Source organism: Oryza sativa, chromosome 4, assembly GCF_034140825.1.
Source record: "Oryza sativa Japonica Group chromosome 4, ASM3414082v1".
Taxonomy (NCBI): domain Eukaryota; kingdom Viridiplantae; phylum Streptophyta; class Magnoliopsida; order Poales; family Poaceae; genus Oryza; species Oryza sativa.
The window spans coordinates 20,445,226-20,460,916 of record NC_089038.1 but is presented as its reverse complement, the minus strand read 5'-3'; the positions used below and the strand labels follow the sequence as shown (position 1 = coordinate 20,460,916).

The window sequence follows — 15,691 nt, the reverse complement described above, 5'->3', positions numbered from 1 at the left end:
CACATCTTTAAAAAATAGTGCAAATCGATTCTTTGGGTAGTTTGGGAAGTGTTTTTTTTATTGATGTGGCAGATTGACTACAAGTAACTCGCTGAGCCAACAGATGAACCCACATGTTAGCGACTCTCCTCTCTTCCATACTCTTGTCACTAAGCCAACAGCCGTGATGCCTTGCATGTGGTGCGGTGCAGCATGATGAGGCCCAACCGACGCCACCCCCGACATGTGGGTCACACCTATTGAGTCAGCAAGTCAATCTCGGTCAACTTGCTATGTTAGCAAACTATTTTTCAACCCACCGAAGAAGTCGATTTGTGCTGATTTTTAAAAATTAGGGAGGTATTGTACCTAGTTTTGCTGTTGCAGGAGACGATTCAATAAGGAGGAATAAATGAGAAACGGACAATAGGCTTATTCCGAACTCGTTATCCGGGCCAACAAAGAGCTTACGGAGGCCTACAAATGAAGCGTTATAGAGAAGAACCCTCACTTGGGCCTCTCATTGATCTGCCTCCAAAAGGCCCAAAAGAGAGGGCTCGATAGCTCTAAAGCATCAAGGCGCGTGATCGCTATGATGGGCAAAACATTGGATCTCGTCTCGGCGCCATGTGTTCTGTTCCGATATTTTTTGGCCGGGTGGTACACCCTCCCACGATAGATCTCGCGTCTCGCGATTCATAACCTGATTTGATCCACGGCCCCGCAGGCCAAGTAGCACAGTAATACAGTATACTACCATGCTTCATATGATTGAGCGCGCTGCAATTTGCAGTAGCGAAAAAAGACACTCCCAAAAAGAATCGATCCAATGCAAAGAGGCTGGGGAATTCTCCCAAAAAGAATCGATCCAATGCAAGCAGTTGCAGCTAGAGCACAAGAACAAATATCGTGCCCGTACAGCAGACGGACAGAGGAGTTGGACGCGGACAGAAAAGCATCTCCATCTCCATATATCCTGTGACGGAGTCGGTCCTCCGATTGTCCAACGAACGCACCACATCGATCTGCATGCGAAAGCGAGAGGAGGGGGGGGGGGGGGGGGGGGGGCGGGACGAGACTGACTCGCCAATCCAACGGCCGCGAGGCGATCGATCGCCCCGTGTACGGCGAGGTCGGCTCGTGATCGAAGCGCCGAGACGGCGTCCGAGCTGTGTATGTGTATATATACGTGATATACGTACTGTACCATCCACCACGACAGGAACAAGGAGAGAAAAAAGGAGAAAAAAAAAACAAACACTGGAGACGAAACGGATTTGCGGATAGGCGCCACGCGCGCGCTGCGACGTTACATATACCCCGGCCCCGCCCGCGCGCCGAACGCTCCCTCGTCTCGTCTGCTACCTCTCGCTCGCGCGCCCGCCCGAAACCGATCGATCGATCGATCAGGTGCGGGGCGCGCGGTGGCCGTCGGTTGCGGGAGGCGCGCTTCCCATCGAGCGGATTACCGGAAGGCGAGGGAGACACCGATCGAGAGACAGAGGAGGCGAGGCGGTTGCGTTGTTGCGGGCGTTGTTGCGGGCGGGCGGTCAGGTGAGCGGGCGCGTCGCGTGCCGCATCGGCGCGGCGGGTTCACGCGCTTGTTGCCGCTTCGGTTGCTATGCCCGTTTTGCTACTCCGCGAGGCGGGGGCTTGGGACTGATTGATCGATGGGCAATGCAGGGGCGGCGGAGGCGGAGGCGATGGGGGGCTCGTACGAGCTCGTCAGGACGGACGACGCGGCGGGGCACGTCTTGGATCTGGAGGCCGGACGCTGCGCCGCCGTATACCCAAAGGGCGGCGGCGGCGGCGGCGGCATCGCTCCACCACCGGTGCCGTCTCCGCCTTCGTCTCCGGCGTCGGCGCGGCAGCGGCTCGTCTCGCTCGACGTGTTCCGAGGGATCACCGTACTGGTACGCGCAGAAATCACTCCCTTTTTTTACTTTGTTAAAAAAAATCTCTTTCTTTTCGCCGGTATGTTTTTCCTCCGATTATTCTGTCCTTTAAAGATTTCTACGGTTTATTCCTGCAAATCTTTATGGCTCTTTCTTGCTTGATTGCCCTGTTTAATTTACGATATATGACAAACAACCTACCAAATCGGATTGCTTGCCGAGTGGGTCTCTGTGCCTGCTGCATGTGTATCGATCATGTGGTGTGGTCTTTGGTGCCAACCAAACACGCTCCATGACTCATGGACTCATGATGCATGGCAGTGGCTTAGCAGCAGCGACCACACTTCTCTTCCCTTCCCTTTCCCTTTTTGTTTGTACTTGAACCACAGTAACCAAAAGAGAGCAGAGCTGCTTAAACTAACCCAACAGCTCAAACTTTAGCTTTATCAGGGAATATTTAGCGCATCCAGCGATGCCTGTACGGGCCGACATGATAGGTTGCGTCTTTCTCTTCATGCTGTCACACACAACATCTGTATTCTCTAGCCACTTATTATCTTGTCCAAACAGCAAAATGCCCTCTGTTTTTCACGCACAACTTTAACCGTTCGTTTTATTTAAAAAAATTTTAAAAAAATTTAAAAATATAAGTCATGAGTAAAGTACTATTTATATTTTATTATCTTGTAACAACAAAAATACTAATTATAAAAAAATTAAATAAAACGAACGATTAAAATTGAGCGCGGAAACTTATGGTTGCACTGACGGAGAGAGTAGCAAGTTAGCAGCAACTGTAGCCATTATAGTAGAGCTGTGGAAGCATAGATCATCAATTTTTAGTCGCGGCACATCTTGATGCTATGCAAGATATAGTTATTTAGAACTGACGTGAATTAACAATCACCGGCCTGGCCTGTCAGATTCTGAGGAGTGATTGCTCCTGAGATGTGGCTAGAATCGTCGGTGCTCGTGGCCCCTCGATCACAGTAGGAAAATGCCCTGCCTACCATCGTACGGAATTTCTCCAGCTATTGGACTCGAACTGCACGGCAGATTTCGTGCACTAATATGTTCAGTTTCTGTTGCTTTCAAACCTCCATTAGTTTGATAGATAAGTGGGTAATGTCAAGTATAGCTCACCTGTAAATATATTTAGATAAGTAGATGAGCGGAGCGCATGTACCCTCTATAGTTGGCACTTAGAAAAAGATATCACGTACGGTCTGATGCAGCTAACAACACGAGTAATCAAATAATCAATAGAACTTCTGATGGTAGAAATATATTCTCCTACAATGAGAAACAAAAACCATTATATCCAAAAACTTGGTTCAAGTGCTCGTAGAAAAGGTAGACATACTTAAAAGTTGAAGATATATCTTCTACACTAATTAGGTACCCTAAAGCTCCCATGTCACTAACTAGAAATATTTGACCATTGATTAGGTGAGTTATTCTGTCATGGCTCTTAATCATATTAGGATTTTGTGTTAAATACAAATATGCCATTGGAGATATTACAAACTCTTTAATTTTTATTGTCATGGTGTCTTTTAATTTTTGTAAAAATTTAATAAGTATATGACATTCTGAACCCCCACTTTTCAATCTTACTATTGTTTAATTTTAAAATTCAAAATTAGCAAGCTATTGTAGATTTGTAGAGTCAATAGGAAATGAGCCTAACTTAGTGAGTGGTAGTACACATTAGCCCATAACCAGATACCCACCTTTTGTCCTAAAACCTTTTTCTTACACGGGGCAATTCAAGAACCAGAGGAAGCCACATTTTCCGGACACCGTGGTGACGAGCCGAGTGACAGAAAAAGAGCAAGAATGTTGATCAGAAGGCCGGGCGCACCACCTGCGCGGAATCTCATCACCGGGCATCGATCCATTATCCTCTGCAGCGTCCGCGTCGGCGGTTGGCCTCTCCGCGTCAAGACAAGCCCATGCGACGGCCGGCGCCTTTTTGCCATGTGCCACCCTCCCCGCCCTGCCCGCCGCGGCGTGGGATCGATCGATCGATCGATCTCGTCGTCTCCTATTCTCCTCTGCTTTCCTTCGACGCGCGGTCGGTCGGTCGGTGCCCACTCCCAAGTCCCAATCACCAATTCACCTCACCGGCGCGCGGCGCGCCGCGTGCTTCACCGGTTGGACCCCCTGCTGCCACGGCAAACGGCCCGCCCGGTGCATATGCGCGCTCGCGCGCGCGGGGGCGCGGGGTGGCGGATCGGTTGGTTCCATCCACCCGTCGCACCAGTGCACCACCGGCGCGGGCGGGCCGGGTGCGCCTGCTGCTCCACGCCACACCCACACATGTTTCCCGAGCACTTTTTCTCGCGCCTCTCTGCTCCGTGGTACTGTGCCACACATCTCGTCACCTCGAGCTCCTTTTTCTGGCTTTCTTTGGTGCCGTTTTCCCTGCGTGCTCGTCACCACCTTCCGTGGCACGCGACGCCGACGGCTGTGGCTCCGCATAGCAGCCGCCTGTACGCGCGCCGCACACGGACTAACCGCGTCAAATTGCAGGAACCGGGGCTGCGTTGCGTAATAATCTCGCTGGCTCTCGCCGCCATCTTTGGTGTACGTGTGGGCGGCGAACTAGTACGTCTCTCACCGTCACCAACGCCAAGACGCGCACACAAACCATGCCCGCCCGTCCCTACCATGTACTGTATAGATCGTGTGGGCTAACACGTCCGGTTTTCCGTTCTTTCCAGGGTCGCACCATCCCGCTGACCGTGACGCGACCAATCCTAGTTTCTTTCGCTGCTTAATTCGGTTTTGTCCACTTGCCCTGGTTGCCTTCTCGTCAGCTACTAGCTACTAGCTAGAGAAACTTAAGTGCGATTTTGAGGGAGAGAATAGTGGAGACTAAAACAAGTGCAATGTCGGATTCAGGCAAACTCGGTACAACCACTGAACCGCACGACCGGTGGACGCGATGACCGCCACGGAAGTTCTTTTAAAATCTTGATATGGTCTCCGGCATTTTGAGTACCCGAGGATATGACCTACCAGGATGCAGAGTCAAGATCCACTGAGTCTGAACCTTGAAGACTTTTTTATTTTAGATTGGCACACGAAAGGTGAGCGACCTTTCTGATGTCATTCCATCGATTACTGCTGAGAAAAAAAAGAACATCCCTAAACACAGAAATTAGAACAGTTCGTAGTTTAGGGTGCCCTGTTGCAAAAGTAATGAACGACAGACACAGAAAAGTAGTAACCGATAAGCCTGATAGATATAGCTAGCTAGCAGTATGGATGGAGCAGCACAAATGGATCATGGATGTCATCTTTAAAGGAGCTAGATCTCTGCCTCACGTAGCAGTAGCTGGCCCTAAATCCTAATGCACCATATGTTCACACCCCAACTAGACGTGTGTGTACCAATTCCTCCCGGAACAATCCTGTCCAGTGGTACTGAAAATGATAGCCATGTACTACATGAAGAGGTACCACACGTATATACATAATACTTCCATGTGATCAGGCTGGCCTTTAGCTAAGCTCTAGCCAATCTGCACCAACCACACCTTAGCTTGTCCCGGAATATCCAGCAATGCAAAATCCAATCTATCCGAAAGCCATGAGAGTATGAGACCAACTTAATACTAATGGCCTATACCTGCATAATCAAAAGAAGTTCATTAGGATCAGAGCTAGCTTACGGATCACAGTGACACATGTGCCAATGAGAGGAGGTATATTGCACGAACGTTGATCGGTGCCTGGGCCCCACTATGCTTTCTTCTACTCCACCACTACAGTAGGTGATAGGTGACAGGCCGGGTGTTTGAGTGTTAAAAACTGTTAATGTGTTAATGAGGTGAGGCCACGGTACTAGGCATGGGAACGGTAGGTTCCCGTCGCTGTAAAACTTTGGTGATTCATGGTCTCTCCACCTACTGTGGCTTTTACTACCTAGCACTAGCTAGATGGAAATTTAGTATGTTGCTGCTGTATTTTGGCAATGTAAACTAAATTGTAGATTGGTGAAGAGATCAGTTTTGCTTTTTTAGGTGAGGAAGAGATCAATAGATAACTCTTTACGATGGACCATTTTCCGACCAATCCTCATCTTAGCAAACCTGGTTTTACACTCTTGCAAGTAACTTCTATGTTACAATAGTTGGTGCTTGCTTCCTGCTTCCACCATATTATGAATTCTATGGGGTTGGTATGAAACTGTCCATTTGTGTCATGGACCCATGGTCGCCTGGCCAGACAACAGAAACCAACGGCAAGGGATTCAGGTGTCCGTGGTTGATGTTGCCGAGGGGCAATGGCTAACGTGCGTGCATCTTTTTATGCCCGAAATGCCGGTAGGCTTATCATGGGGCGAGTTTCTGTGTTCCCAGTTGATTGCTAGAATATTTGGCTTTTGAGGTGAAATGTACTGAGATGGAATCTGATGCCAGACAGAAACCCATATTTTGGTGAAGTTGTTTAGCATCGTATTCTCCCTTCGTTTCCTAAGATATTTCCATGGGCCGTCAGTGTTTTATATATCAGATCGACAATATTTTAGAATGGTAATAGTGCAAGAACCGATATTATAGTCTATTTATAAAGATTGACAGTGGATTCATATCTGGTTATTCGGTTTTGTTTTGTGCTTTTATAGCATAACCAGATCTAGTTTGTACTGTAGCAGCTAACAAGTGGGTCTAGCCAGATTTATTGTTGCAGCATCTGGGTGTTTCCTAAATACTTTTTTTTTCTGAAAAGGATCGTACATATTTTAATAACCATTGGAAATATAAGTAACTCGAATCTAAATTTTCCACCGATCTTAAAGTTATTTTCATCATAATCTTTCGTACAACTGAAAAGCTCTGTATACATATATTGAAGTCAAAATGATTGCGCCAGGTTGCCAACACCATTTAATCTGATGTTCTTTTGCATGACAACAATGTAGTAGGAAAGATAGATTTTTTAAATAAGTAGGATTAAGTGTTGCTTTCCTCCCTGCAGCTTATGATCCTCGTGGACGATGCTGGCGCGTTTCTTCCAGCAATTAATCACTCGCCATGGGACGGTGTAACCCTGGCTGATTTCGTCATGCCCTTTTTCCTTTTCATTGTTGGAGTCGCTCTAGCTCTAGCGTACAAGGTACAGGATGACAAGGCTAAGATCGTGATATTTAACTTCCTTTCTGAAACTAACACCGTACCAGTGACACTTATCTGAAACCTAATTGCGTCACGTTGTGCAGAGAGTGCCAAACAAATTGGAGGCAACCAGAAAAGCAATTCTCCGTGCACTGAAGCTGTTTTGTGTTGGTCTTGTTCTTCAAGGTATCAGTTAGGAAATTCATGAAAGCTACTAGCTACAATTATTGTAGGAAAATATGTATTTAACTTTCTCTTGCTTCTATATTATGCAGGTGGATTTTTTCATGGTGTTCGTAGTCTAACTTTCGGAATTGATATGGAAAAAATACGGTTGATGGGTATACTACAGGTATACGGCACACGCCATTTTATACCACCAACACTTTCTCCATCAAGAATAAAAATTATAGTATATAATGACGTATCTTCGTGGTTGCAGAGAATTGCAATAGCTTACATTGTGACCGCGCTATGTGAAATTTGGCTCAAGGGAGATGATGACGTAGATTCTGGATTTGATCTGCTAAAGAGAAACCGTTATCAACTGTGAGTATAAAAACCAAAACCGGTCTAATTTTTTTGTGCTATTGTTCTTCACGTTGATGAGAAATTAGTCCTCTTATTCACCTTAAAATATCGTCCACTTTTGTATTTCCAGGTTCATTGGCCTGATCGTCATGATCACATACATGGGCTTCTTGTATGGTACCTACGTTCCTGACTGGGAGTATCGGATATCCGTTCCTGGTTCCACAGAGAAATCTTTCTTTGTAAGTGACACTCCACCTTTATCTTATACAGTACAAGTGGATCAATTACTACTAACAAGGATGGGAACTGATGAATTTTAAATTCAAAATCTTTATCAGGTGAAATGCAGCGTAAGAGGCGACACTGGACCAGGCTGCAATGCTGTTGGCATGATAGACCGCAAAATCTTGGGCATTCAACATCTGTACTGTCGACCGGTTTACGCCCGATCAAAGGTACTAATGAAAAGCAACAGCTTGAATCTGTGTGTTCTTCCTCATGTACAAATTCGGTCCATAATAACAACTGCTCTCTCCTTTGACAGCAATGCAGTATAAATTCACCACAAAATGGACCACTTCGTCCTGATGCTCCTTCATGGTGCCAGGCCCCTTTTGATCCTGAAGGGCTTCTCAGGTCACTGGACCCTTGCCATCATAATAAATCTGTCTTTAACTATCTTTCAGGCTACAACAGTACAACATTTCCTTTGCAAACTTTGCTAAATTCTCACTGTTCTTTCTTGATTCTCGTATCAGCTCTGTGATGGCTATCGTCACCTGCTTGATTGGTCTACAATACGGGCATGTAATCGTACATTTCCAGGTACAGTAGTTCGCTGATATGTCAGATTGATGAGCGTTTGATTTTGCAGTCCACATTGAAAATACTCTGAACTTCTCTCTGTTCTGAATCGATTTGCAGAAACACAAGGAGAGAATCATGAAATGGCTAATCCCCTCCTTCAGCATGCTAATCCTTGCGTTCTCATTGGACTTCTTTGGTAAGTAATACATTGTAATCTTCAACATTTCATTCCTAATCATCAGGAGCGTTTGAACTGACCGTTATGCTGATGAACCTCTCCAGGAATGCATATGAACAAGCCACTGTACACCGTGAGCTACGCCCTCGCCACCGCCGGCGCCGCGGGCCTCCTGTTCGCCGGAATCTACGCGCTGGTCGACATGTACGGCCACCGGCGGCCGACCGCCGTCATGGAGTGGATGGGGACGCACGCGCTCATGATCTACGTCCTGATCGCGTGCAACATCCTGCCCATCTTCATCCACGGCTTCTACTGGAGGGAGCCCAAGAACAACCTTGTAAGTTTTGCTGCAACACTGACGATGAACATCATTTTCCAGATAGATTTCACTGCAAAATAACATCTCTTCTAACACGGCTACCTGGCTGGCTCCATTTTGCGCAGTTGAGGTTAATCGGAGTTGGGGCATGATCCATGGATGCAGCAGCTAGAAGCCTAGAAGGCACGTATAGAGGCGTATTTAGGACACTATTTGGACAGAGACAAACGAGACATGTGCAGGCCTAGTTTTGCTACAGGCTTAGTTATTGTTGCACAGATTCGTTCTCTCTGAGAGCTCTTTGTATATGGTAAACAACGAGCCTGTGTATATCATGACAATACGATCTAAAAGAAATATATAGTACAGAAAAAATTTTCAGCTGCACAGTTTAAATATGAAGAGCTGCATGACACTACCTCCATATTTAAATATGTAAAACAATGCTGATTTTTATCGGTCTTTGTTATACAATTTTGACAACTATTTTTCTATTAAAACATACTAATATTTTATAATTTTATGTTTTTTAAGAGTTATTAATGGTTAAAGTTTTAAAATTTTGACTGAATAAAGTCAACGGAGTAAGACTTTTTAGTCAGGATAAAATCTGTTTATTGACTATGGCCCTGTTTCTTTCAGCTTTGGATTATTATAATCTAGATTATTAAGTTAGATTACTATAAGCTAGATTGTTATAATCTGTAGTAGAATAAGCGGTTAGCTGTTTCTTTCCTAGATTATTGGATTTGCAAGTCTAAAGAGGGAGTGGGATGGCATGGTGGGTAATTTTTCACCCAATAATCTGGAAAAGGCTCACCTAAATGAGCTTATCGGATTATAATAAGCTACTTTAATAATTTTTCTGTTTCTTTCAGCTTACTCTCAATAATCTGGATTAATAATCCCAAAGCTGAAAGAAACAGGGCCAGGGAGCTTCTGCAGTTTTTTTTTTAGAAAAAAAAAACATTCAGCCTTTAATTGATGAGGGCGATATTTTGGTCCAGGACGTGTGGGCTATGAAAGTATGAATCCTCGTTTCAGTCAAGGCAAATGCTAGCCGAATAGTAGCCCAACATAAAAAAAGTCCAGTTGGCTAGTTTGGGCCAAAATTAACTCACAAATATCTCTGTTACTAATTTTACTGTTACCTTCGTGTTGAAATATAAGAGATTTTACCTATTTACTACCCAATTAAAATCCCTTATGTTTTATTTTAGGATGGGGTGGTAACTACCTTAGGACGGGGGTAGTATGCGTAGCCTTTACGGCCTGGAATTACTGACTTGTACAAAATGTCAAACGCATACAATTGTACACAAGTATACTTCTCTAATATGTGCTGTGATACACCATTTACACCGATCGTAAGCCGCGGCAGCACATAAAAAAGTCCATTTTTTCTGACACATAAAAAAATCATTCATATTTTTTTTGATGGAATAAGAATGTAATCTTGCTCATAACGAAAATGAGACTCTCGGCCGAGCAGAGGTTCCTCGCGCGCGACGAGACGACGGTGGCTTTAGCTAAAGCTAGCTATCGGCGAGCGCGATGAGCTGGTCGACGACGCCTGGTTCGGCGAGCGTGCTGGTGTCGCCGAGCTCGTCCAGCTGCCTGGACGCGATCTTCCGCAGGATCCTCCGCATGATCTTGCCGCTCCGCGTCTTCGGGAGCCCCGGCGCCCAGTGGATCTTGTCCGGCGCCGCGAACGCCCCAATCTGCCACAAGAAACAAGTGAAGGTATTATGCATCATCAGGTGAAAACTCCACAGTTGAAAACAGTAGTTGACGTGTGCGCGTCTTCCACGGGGAAAACGGCTGAGAGCAATGCAGCAGGAGAACAACACTGTATCACCATCAGTGTAAAGTCTGAAGAAAATACCTGGCTGCGAACAGTCATAACGAGGCTTTTCCGTAGCTCATCGCTGTAAGGAACACCGTCCACCAATGTCACGAAAGCGTAAATTCCCTGGCCTTTAACCTGAAACGGGCATTGCTGATTTAAGACCTGGTTTTTCGTGGAACTAGGGGAGAGGGTGCAGAAACATGGAGCCAACACAAAGGAGCAAGATGTAGGTATAGGGATGAACCTCATGGTCAATTCCAACAACAGCGGCCTCGGCGCATTTTGGATGTGAAACCAGAGCAGACTCAACCTCTGCTGTCCCAATCCGGTGGCCGCTATGATTTTTTTCAGAGAAGGGTCAATTACTTATAGCTTGATTTTTTTTTCTGAGAAAACTAAGCATTGAATTGAAATCAAGAATAAGCATGAATAGAATAGGTTGCTGAATTACCTGACATTGATAACATCGTCAACCCGTCCAGTCAGAAAATGGTATCCATCTTTGTCCCTGGCATTCAAATTACATTTGCCAGTGTGTAAACATCCGGTAATTCTGCAAAGCTGTATATTCCACTCATTGAAGAACTATTTGATTGAGTTACCTGCTGCAACCATCACCGGAGAAGTAATAGCCAGCAAATGGCTTGAAGTATGTGGTTTCATATCTGTCCTTGTCTCCATAAAGTGTCCGGAAAGCCCCAGGCCATGACTTCTTTATGCAAAGGTATCCGCTGCATTCTCCTTCCATTTCCTTCCCTTTCTCATCTACTATTACTGGCTGTCAATCACGTGCACAGTAATTACAACATAAGAGAGGTGATTGAAATAGTATAACAAACTCACTTCAAGTAAAAAATGTATACCAAAGGTCAGTCATTGTATACCTGTACACCGAAGAAAGGAAATGTCGCAGATCCGGGTTTCAGAGGCCAAGCGCCAGGTAAAGGAGTGATCTGACAGAAATAAACATTGAATTTCAATTTGATTCATCAGATGCAACTCACTTTAGAATCACCGAATTTCTCACTAGATATGTAAAGACACAATTACCATAAAACCACCAGTTTCAGTCTGCCACCAAGTGTCTGATATTGGGCATCTTGCATCACCAATAATATCATAGAACCATCTGAAATGAACAAAAGAGAATGTAAGACCTTTTGAGTATATTATAATTTTTGACCCAGGAATCATCACAAACCTCCAAGCAGTGGGATTGATTGGCTCGCCTACGCTTCCTAGAACTCGAAGAGATTTACGAGAATACCGAGTAACATACTGCAAATACATCAGAAAATCATAAAGGATACACAATGAGCCATGAACATAAACTGAAACAAAGCAAACATCAGTTATAAATTTCACTCTGGAAGAAATGTTCTTGTGCAGTTATTTTTAAAAACAGTCTTTTGAAACTTGATGAAAATTTGATCAAAGGCGCTCTGATTCAAATGTGGTGGAATGTGTGAAGGAAATAAACAGGACATGTGGTTCAATATTTGTTTGATTTTTTCCCTTGAAAAGTAACTAGGTTCAAGATGTATCTTCGGGTTGTTTCTTTATAATCTTATCACAATGCCATAATATTACATAAATAATTGCTGGATGGCAACAGTCATGGGTAGTAATAACACAAAAAATTAAGAAGTGTACCTCGGTACCATCACGCATGAGTGCACGAATAAGTGTTGGTGCAGTATAAAATATCGTCACCCCGTATTTGTCAACAACGTCCCAACAACGACTAGGATCAGGATAGTTTGGAGCCTACAAGTAGCATCAGCAAAGGCATTGCAAATTACAAACATGGCAGGACTAAAACTAGTCCGAAAGACACACAATTGTTATTTATTGTGATTCTAGGCATAATATCAATTAAAAAGTTCTCTGAAATTACCCCTTCGTAAACAAGAACTGTGGCTCCATTCAGGAGAGGACCATATGTCACATAACTATGCCCAGTAATCCACCCACAGTCTGCAGTGCACCTGATGCAAGTCAAACAGGGAAATCTAATAAGAAATAATGCAGCTTGCAGAAAATTTCCTATTAACATTAGGAACAAGTTTATACTACCCAAAGATGCTAAAAAACTAGCATCATACCAGTATATATCTGATGGCTTGTAATCAAATGCGTGCTTAAATGTTGTTGCAGAGTACACCATATAGCCTCCCGTTGTATGCAATACACCCTGCAGACCTCACAATATGTTAATGTTTGGCCATAGGATAGGCTAACAAAGTAACAAACCATGTGGTTTAGGGTACCTTTGGCTTTCCTGTGCTACCACTTGTATATAGAAGAAACAATGGATCCTCTGCATCTACCCATTCCACATCACATTTTGTTGGAAAATTGGGCACAACATCCTGGGGGACGCACATCATCTCAAATTTTAGTGATATAACATGAAATGGAGGACTTAAAAAGAAATCTTCCAAATAACACAGCTGTTCTGCAGATGTTCTGTTCCTACTTCCTAACACATATGACGTGGCGTGGTACTTTTTGGATAGCATTGAAGTTGTTTGTTTTGGGCGTACCTGCCACCAAACGTCTCTGCCTGACGTCCATTTTGTGTCTTCTCTCTTCATTGCCGACTGATTTTCGTATGTCAAAGAAATGCCTGCTCAGCACAACAAAGATAAGCATGAGGAAACTCCTCAAGAACTGTATCCACAATTACAGAGGGATTCTCAGCATGACATCAGACGAGGCTAATTTAGGCAGTGACCAACTCATAGAAGTCAGATTGTACATACCTACATCGACTCCATTCTTCGCACTGTCAGCCAGCGACACATCTACTATATCTTTGAGAGCTATGAGTTTCTTTCCCCTTTTCACCGCGTTGCACGTAATCACAACCTTAGGCTTGCAGTCAATGATTCTTTGTGCTAGTGCGTCAGCAGAGAAGCCAGCAAACACAACCTGAACACAATTCGGCATCACAATATGAAATGGAACTTCATTAAAAAAGACACATGACAATTAGCATCTTAAACTGCTGTGACAATTACCGAATGAACAGCGCCAATCCGAGCACACGCGAGCATCGCAATGGGCAGCTCCATCAGCATCGGCAGGTAGATCACCACGGCATCACCCTTCCCGACGCCGACGCTCTTCAGGTAATTTGCCAGCTGCCATGCCACAGATTCACACGATCACACCACAACAATTTAGCACAGGACACCAAAATCAACCTCACTTTATACGACGCCACGGAGGCATTACGTGCAAATGTTTCGGCGTATCTACGATAGGAGCGCGTGTGATCTTTACCTGGCAAACCTTGTTCAGGAGCTCGGAGTAGGTGAGCTTCGCGTCCTGGCCGGGCTCGTTCCCTTCCCAGTACATCGCTATCTTCTCGCCGTCGCCAGCCTCCACGTTGCGGTCCACCGCATTGTAGCATATATTGGTCTTGCCCCCTTTGAACCACTGCAAACAAATTCTTAGATTACTCTCGTGGCTCTCATGGCAATCGAGCATCGGATTCAGACAATTGTTCATCATCAGTCGAGAAAAGTGACAGTACTAGCTTACTTCGATCTTGATCGGCCCCTTGGTGACATCCAGATTCTCGGTGCAGACCTCGTCAGGGTTCCACTTGTGCTTCCAGTAGAACGTCTCCGCGATCTCCGACCAGAACCCGGCCGGATCGTCGATCGAACGTCGGTACATTTCTTGGTACTGATCGCCGGCCATGTGCAAAAACACCCGGAACACTCGTCACAACCAAGAACCAAATCGAGTAATCGATAAATTCACAGTGACCAAATTGTTGCAAGAAAATGGGGAATTTAACCCTGGCAACCCAGGGTTTACTACGACTGCGCCGTCGCTGTCTGCCACTCTTGCCTTATCTGCGCCTCTGCGGCCAGCGATGGATGGATCGCTGCGCGCCTCAAATTGAAGGTACGGCCTTTGAACGCGCGATGCGCCGCCAGTTCGAGGGGGAGAGCGAATTGACAGCAACCGAGAGGAAATCGGCAAAGCAGTAAGAAAAGCAGAGAGGCGTGTATCGGCGATCACCTGCTGCGTGGAGGAGACGAGGGCCTGGGAGGCGAAGTCCGTGCTGGGGTGGACGAGGCCGTGGTCGTCGGACGCCGCCACCGGCTCGCCCAGCACGGCCGCCGCGGCGGCGGAGGGCCTCCTCGCCCGCGGCTTGCCGTTACCGCTCGCCGCCGCCGCCACCGCGGCGTGATCGCTCGCGCCCATCGCCCACCCTCCTCGCCGGAGCAGCGGCGGCGAAGTCACGGACATCACCCAAGGTAGAGCCGCAGCGGATGCCTGAGCCTGCGCGGGAAGCGGGATCGCAGCGCGGGCGCGTGCGCAGCCGCAGCTGGCGTATATATGCAGCTGGGCCATGACGGCCACGGCTCACCTCCCCCTCCCCCTGCCCGCGCGCGCTCCAAGCCTCCAACAACAACAAACACCTTTCTGACTTTGCTGCCGGCTTCAGCTGGTGGAGGATGCAAATCAGGCGGGATGGTGGTGGGTTGCGGAGAAACGAAGGCCCCCCCTCTCTCTCTACACTCTACGTATCTCTCTTGGGTTTCTCCTCGTCTTTCTTTCTTCTGGTCGTACCTGGACGTTGGAGCTGACGAGCTGTGCCGCTAGAGCTGGACCTCGCGGCGTGACGCTGTCGCGCGCCCGGTGACGGAAACGGAGGGGGAGACGAGACGAGACGCGCGCGGGGGCCGTGGCCGTGGCCGTTTATATGCAACGCGTGGCGCTCGGAGGCGTGGCGATCGAGGAGGGCCTCAGAAATTTTTTGTCACGTTTGGTTGCGTTGCGTGGACGACCGACGAGGGGGTGGACGACCGACCGGGGGCGGGGGGACGACCGAACGGGTGGACAGGATTCGTGTGGTTTTTGACTTGGGACTCACCGCGGCGGATGCCGTTAAACACGAGCGAACCCGACTGGGGTTCACATCGTCTGCCTTTCGGGCTGACGGCAAACATTGCCGTTGCATGCATCTGTACCGCACAT

General features: G+C 46.5%; 2 protein-coding genes across 2 annotated transcripts; one reads left to right on the top strand and one right to left on the bottom strand.

Moving 5' to 3' along the window:
- The first annotated feature begins 1,212 nt into the window (after positions 1 to 1,212).
- On the top strand, positions 1,213 to 9,239 carry LOC4335746 (uncharacterized). The gene is made up of 13 exons (XM_015778740.3): positions 1,213 to 1,533; positions 1,663 to 1,892; positions 6,864 to 7,001; positions 7,105 to 7,186; positions 7,276 to 7,352; positions 7,443 to 7,549; positions 7,662 to 7,773; positions 7,873 to 7,989; positions 8,079 to 8,170; positions 8,293 to 8,359; positions 8,459 to 8,537; positions 8,624 to 8,859; positions 8,967 to 9,239. Exons 2-13 carry the CDS (start codon positions 1,683 to 1,685, stop codon positions 8,991 to 8,993), a joined length of 1,344 nt encoding a protein of 447 aa, XP_015634226.1. The 5' UTR covers positions 1,213 to 1,533; positions 1,663 to 1,682; the 3' UTR covers positions 8,994 to 9,239.
- Positions 9,240 to 10,094: 855 nt separating this feature from the next.
- On the bottom strand, positions 10,095 to 15,389 carry LOC4335745 (acetyl-coenzyme A synthetase, chloroplastic/glyoxysomal). The gene is made up of 18 exons (XM_015781198.3): positions 14,729 to 15,389; positions 14,240 to 14,386; positions 13,979 to 14,134; positions 13,714 to 13,836; positions 13,456 to 13,624; positions 13,237 to 13,319; positions 12,961 to 13,062; positions 12,796 to 12,884; positions 12,588 to 12,678; positions 12,344 to 12,457; positions 11,892 to 11,968; positions 11,741 to 11,819; positions 11,575 to 11,643; positions 11,293 to 11,468; positions 11,142 to 11,198; positions 10,935 to 11,025; positions 10,727 to 10,825; positions 10,095 to 10,562 (listed from the first exon to the last, which is right to left on the bottom strand). The coding sequence occupies exons 1-18, from the start codon at positions 15,062 to 15,064 to the stop codon at positions 10,377 to 10,379; spliced, it is 2,244 nt and encodes a 747-aa protein (XP_015636684.1). The 5' UTR covers positions 15,065 to 15,389; the 3' UTR covers positions 10,095 to 10,376.
- Positions 15,390 to 15,691: the final 302 nt, after the last annotated feature.

Coding starts and splice junctions, on each gene's coding strand:
- LOC4335746 (XM_015778740.3), top strand. CDS start 1,683: ATGGGGGGCTCGTACGAGCTCGTCAGGACGGACGACGCGGCGGGGCAC. Junction 7,187..7,275: donor TGTTGGTCTTGTTCTTCAAG/GTATCAGTTAGG, acceptor TATATTATGCAG/GTGGATTTTTTCATGGTGTT. Junction 7,774..7,872: donor CCACAGAGAAATCTTTCTTT/GTAAGTGACACT, acceptor AATCTTTATCAG/GTGAAATGCAGCGTAAGAGG.
- LOC4335745 (XM_015781198.3), bottom strand. CDS start 15,064: ATGGCCCAGCTGCATATATACGCCAGCTGCGGCTGCGCACGCGCCCGC. Junction 13,063..13,236: donor GCAGAGACGTTTGGTGGCAG/GTACGCCCAAAA, acceptor TGCGTCCCCCAG/GATGTTGTGCCCAATTTTCC. Junction 12,679..12,795: donor AAGCCATCAGATATATACTG/GTATGATGCTAG, acceptor GACTTGCATCAG/GTGCACTGCAGACTGTGGGT.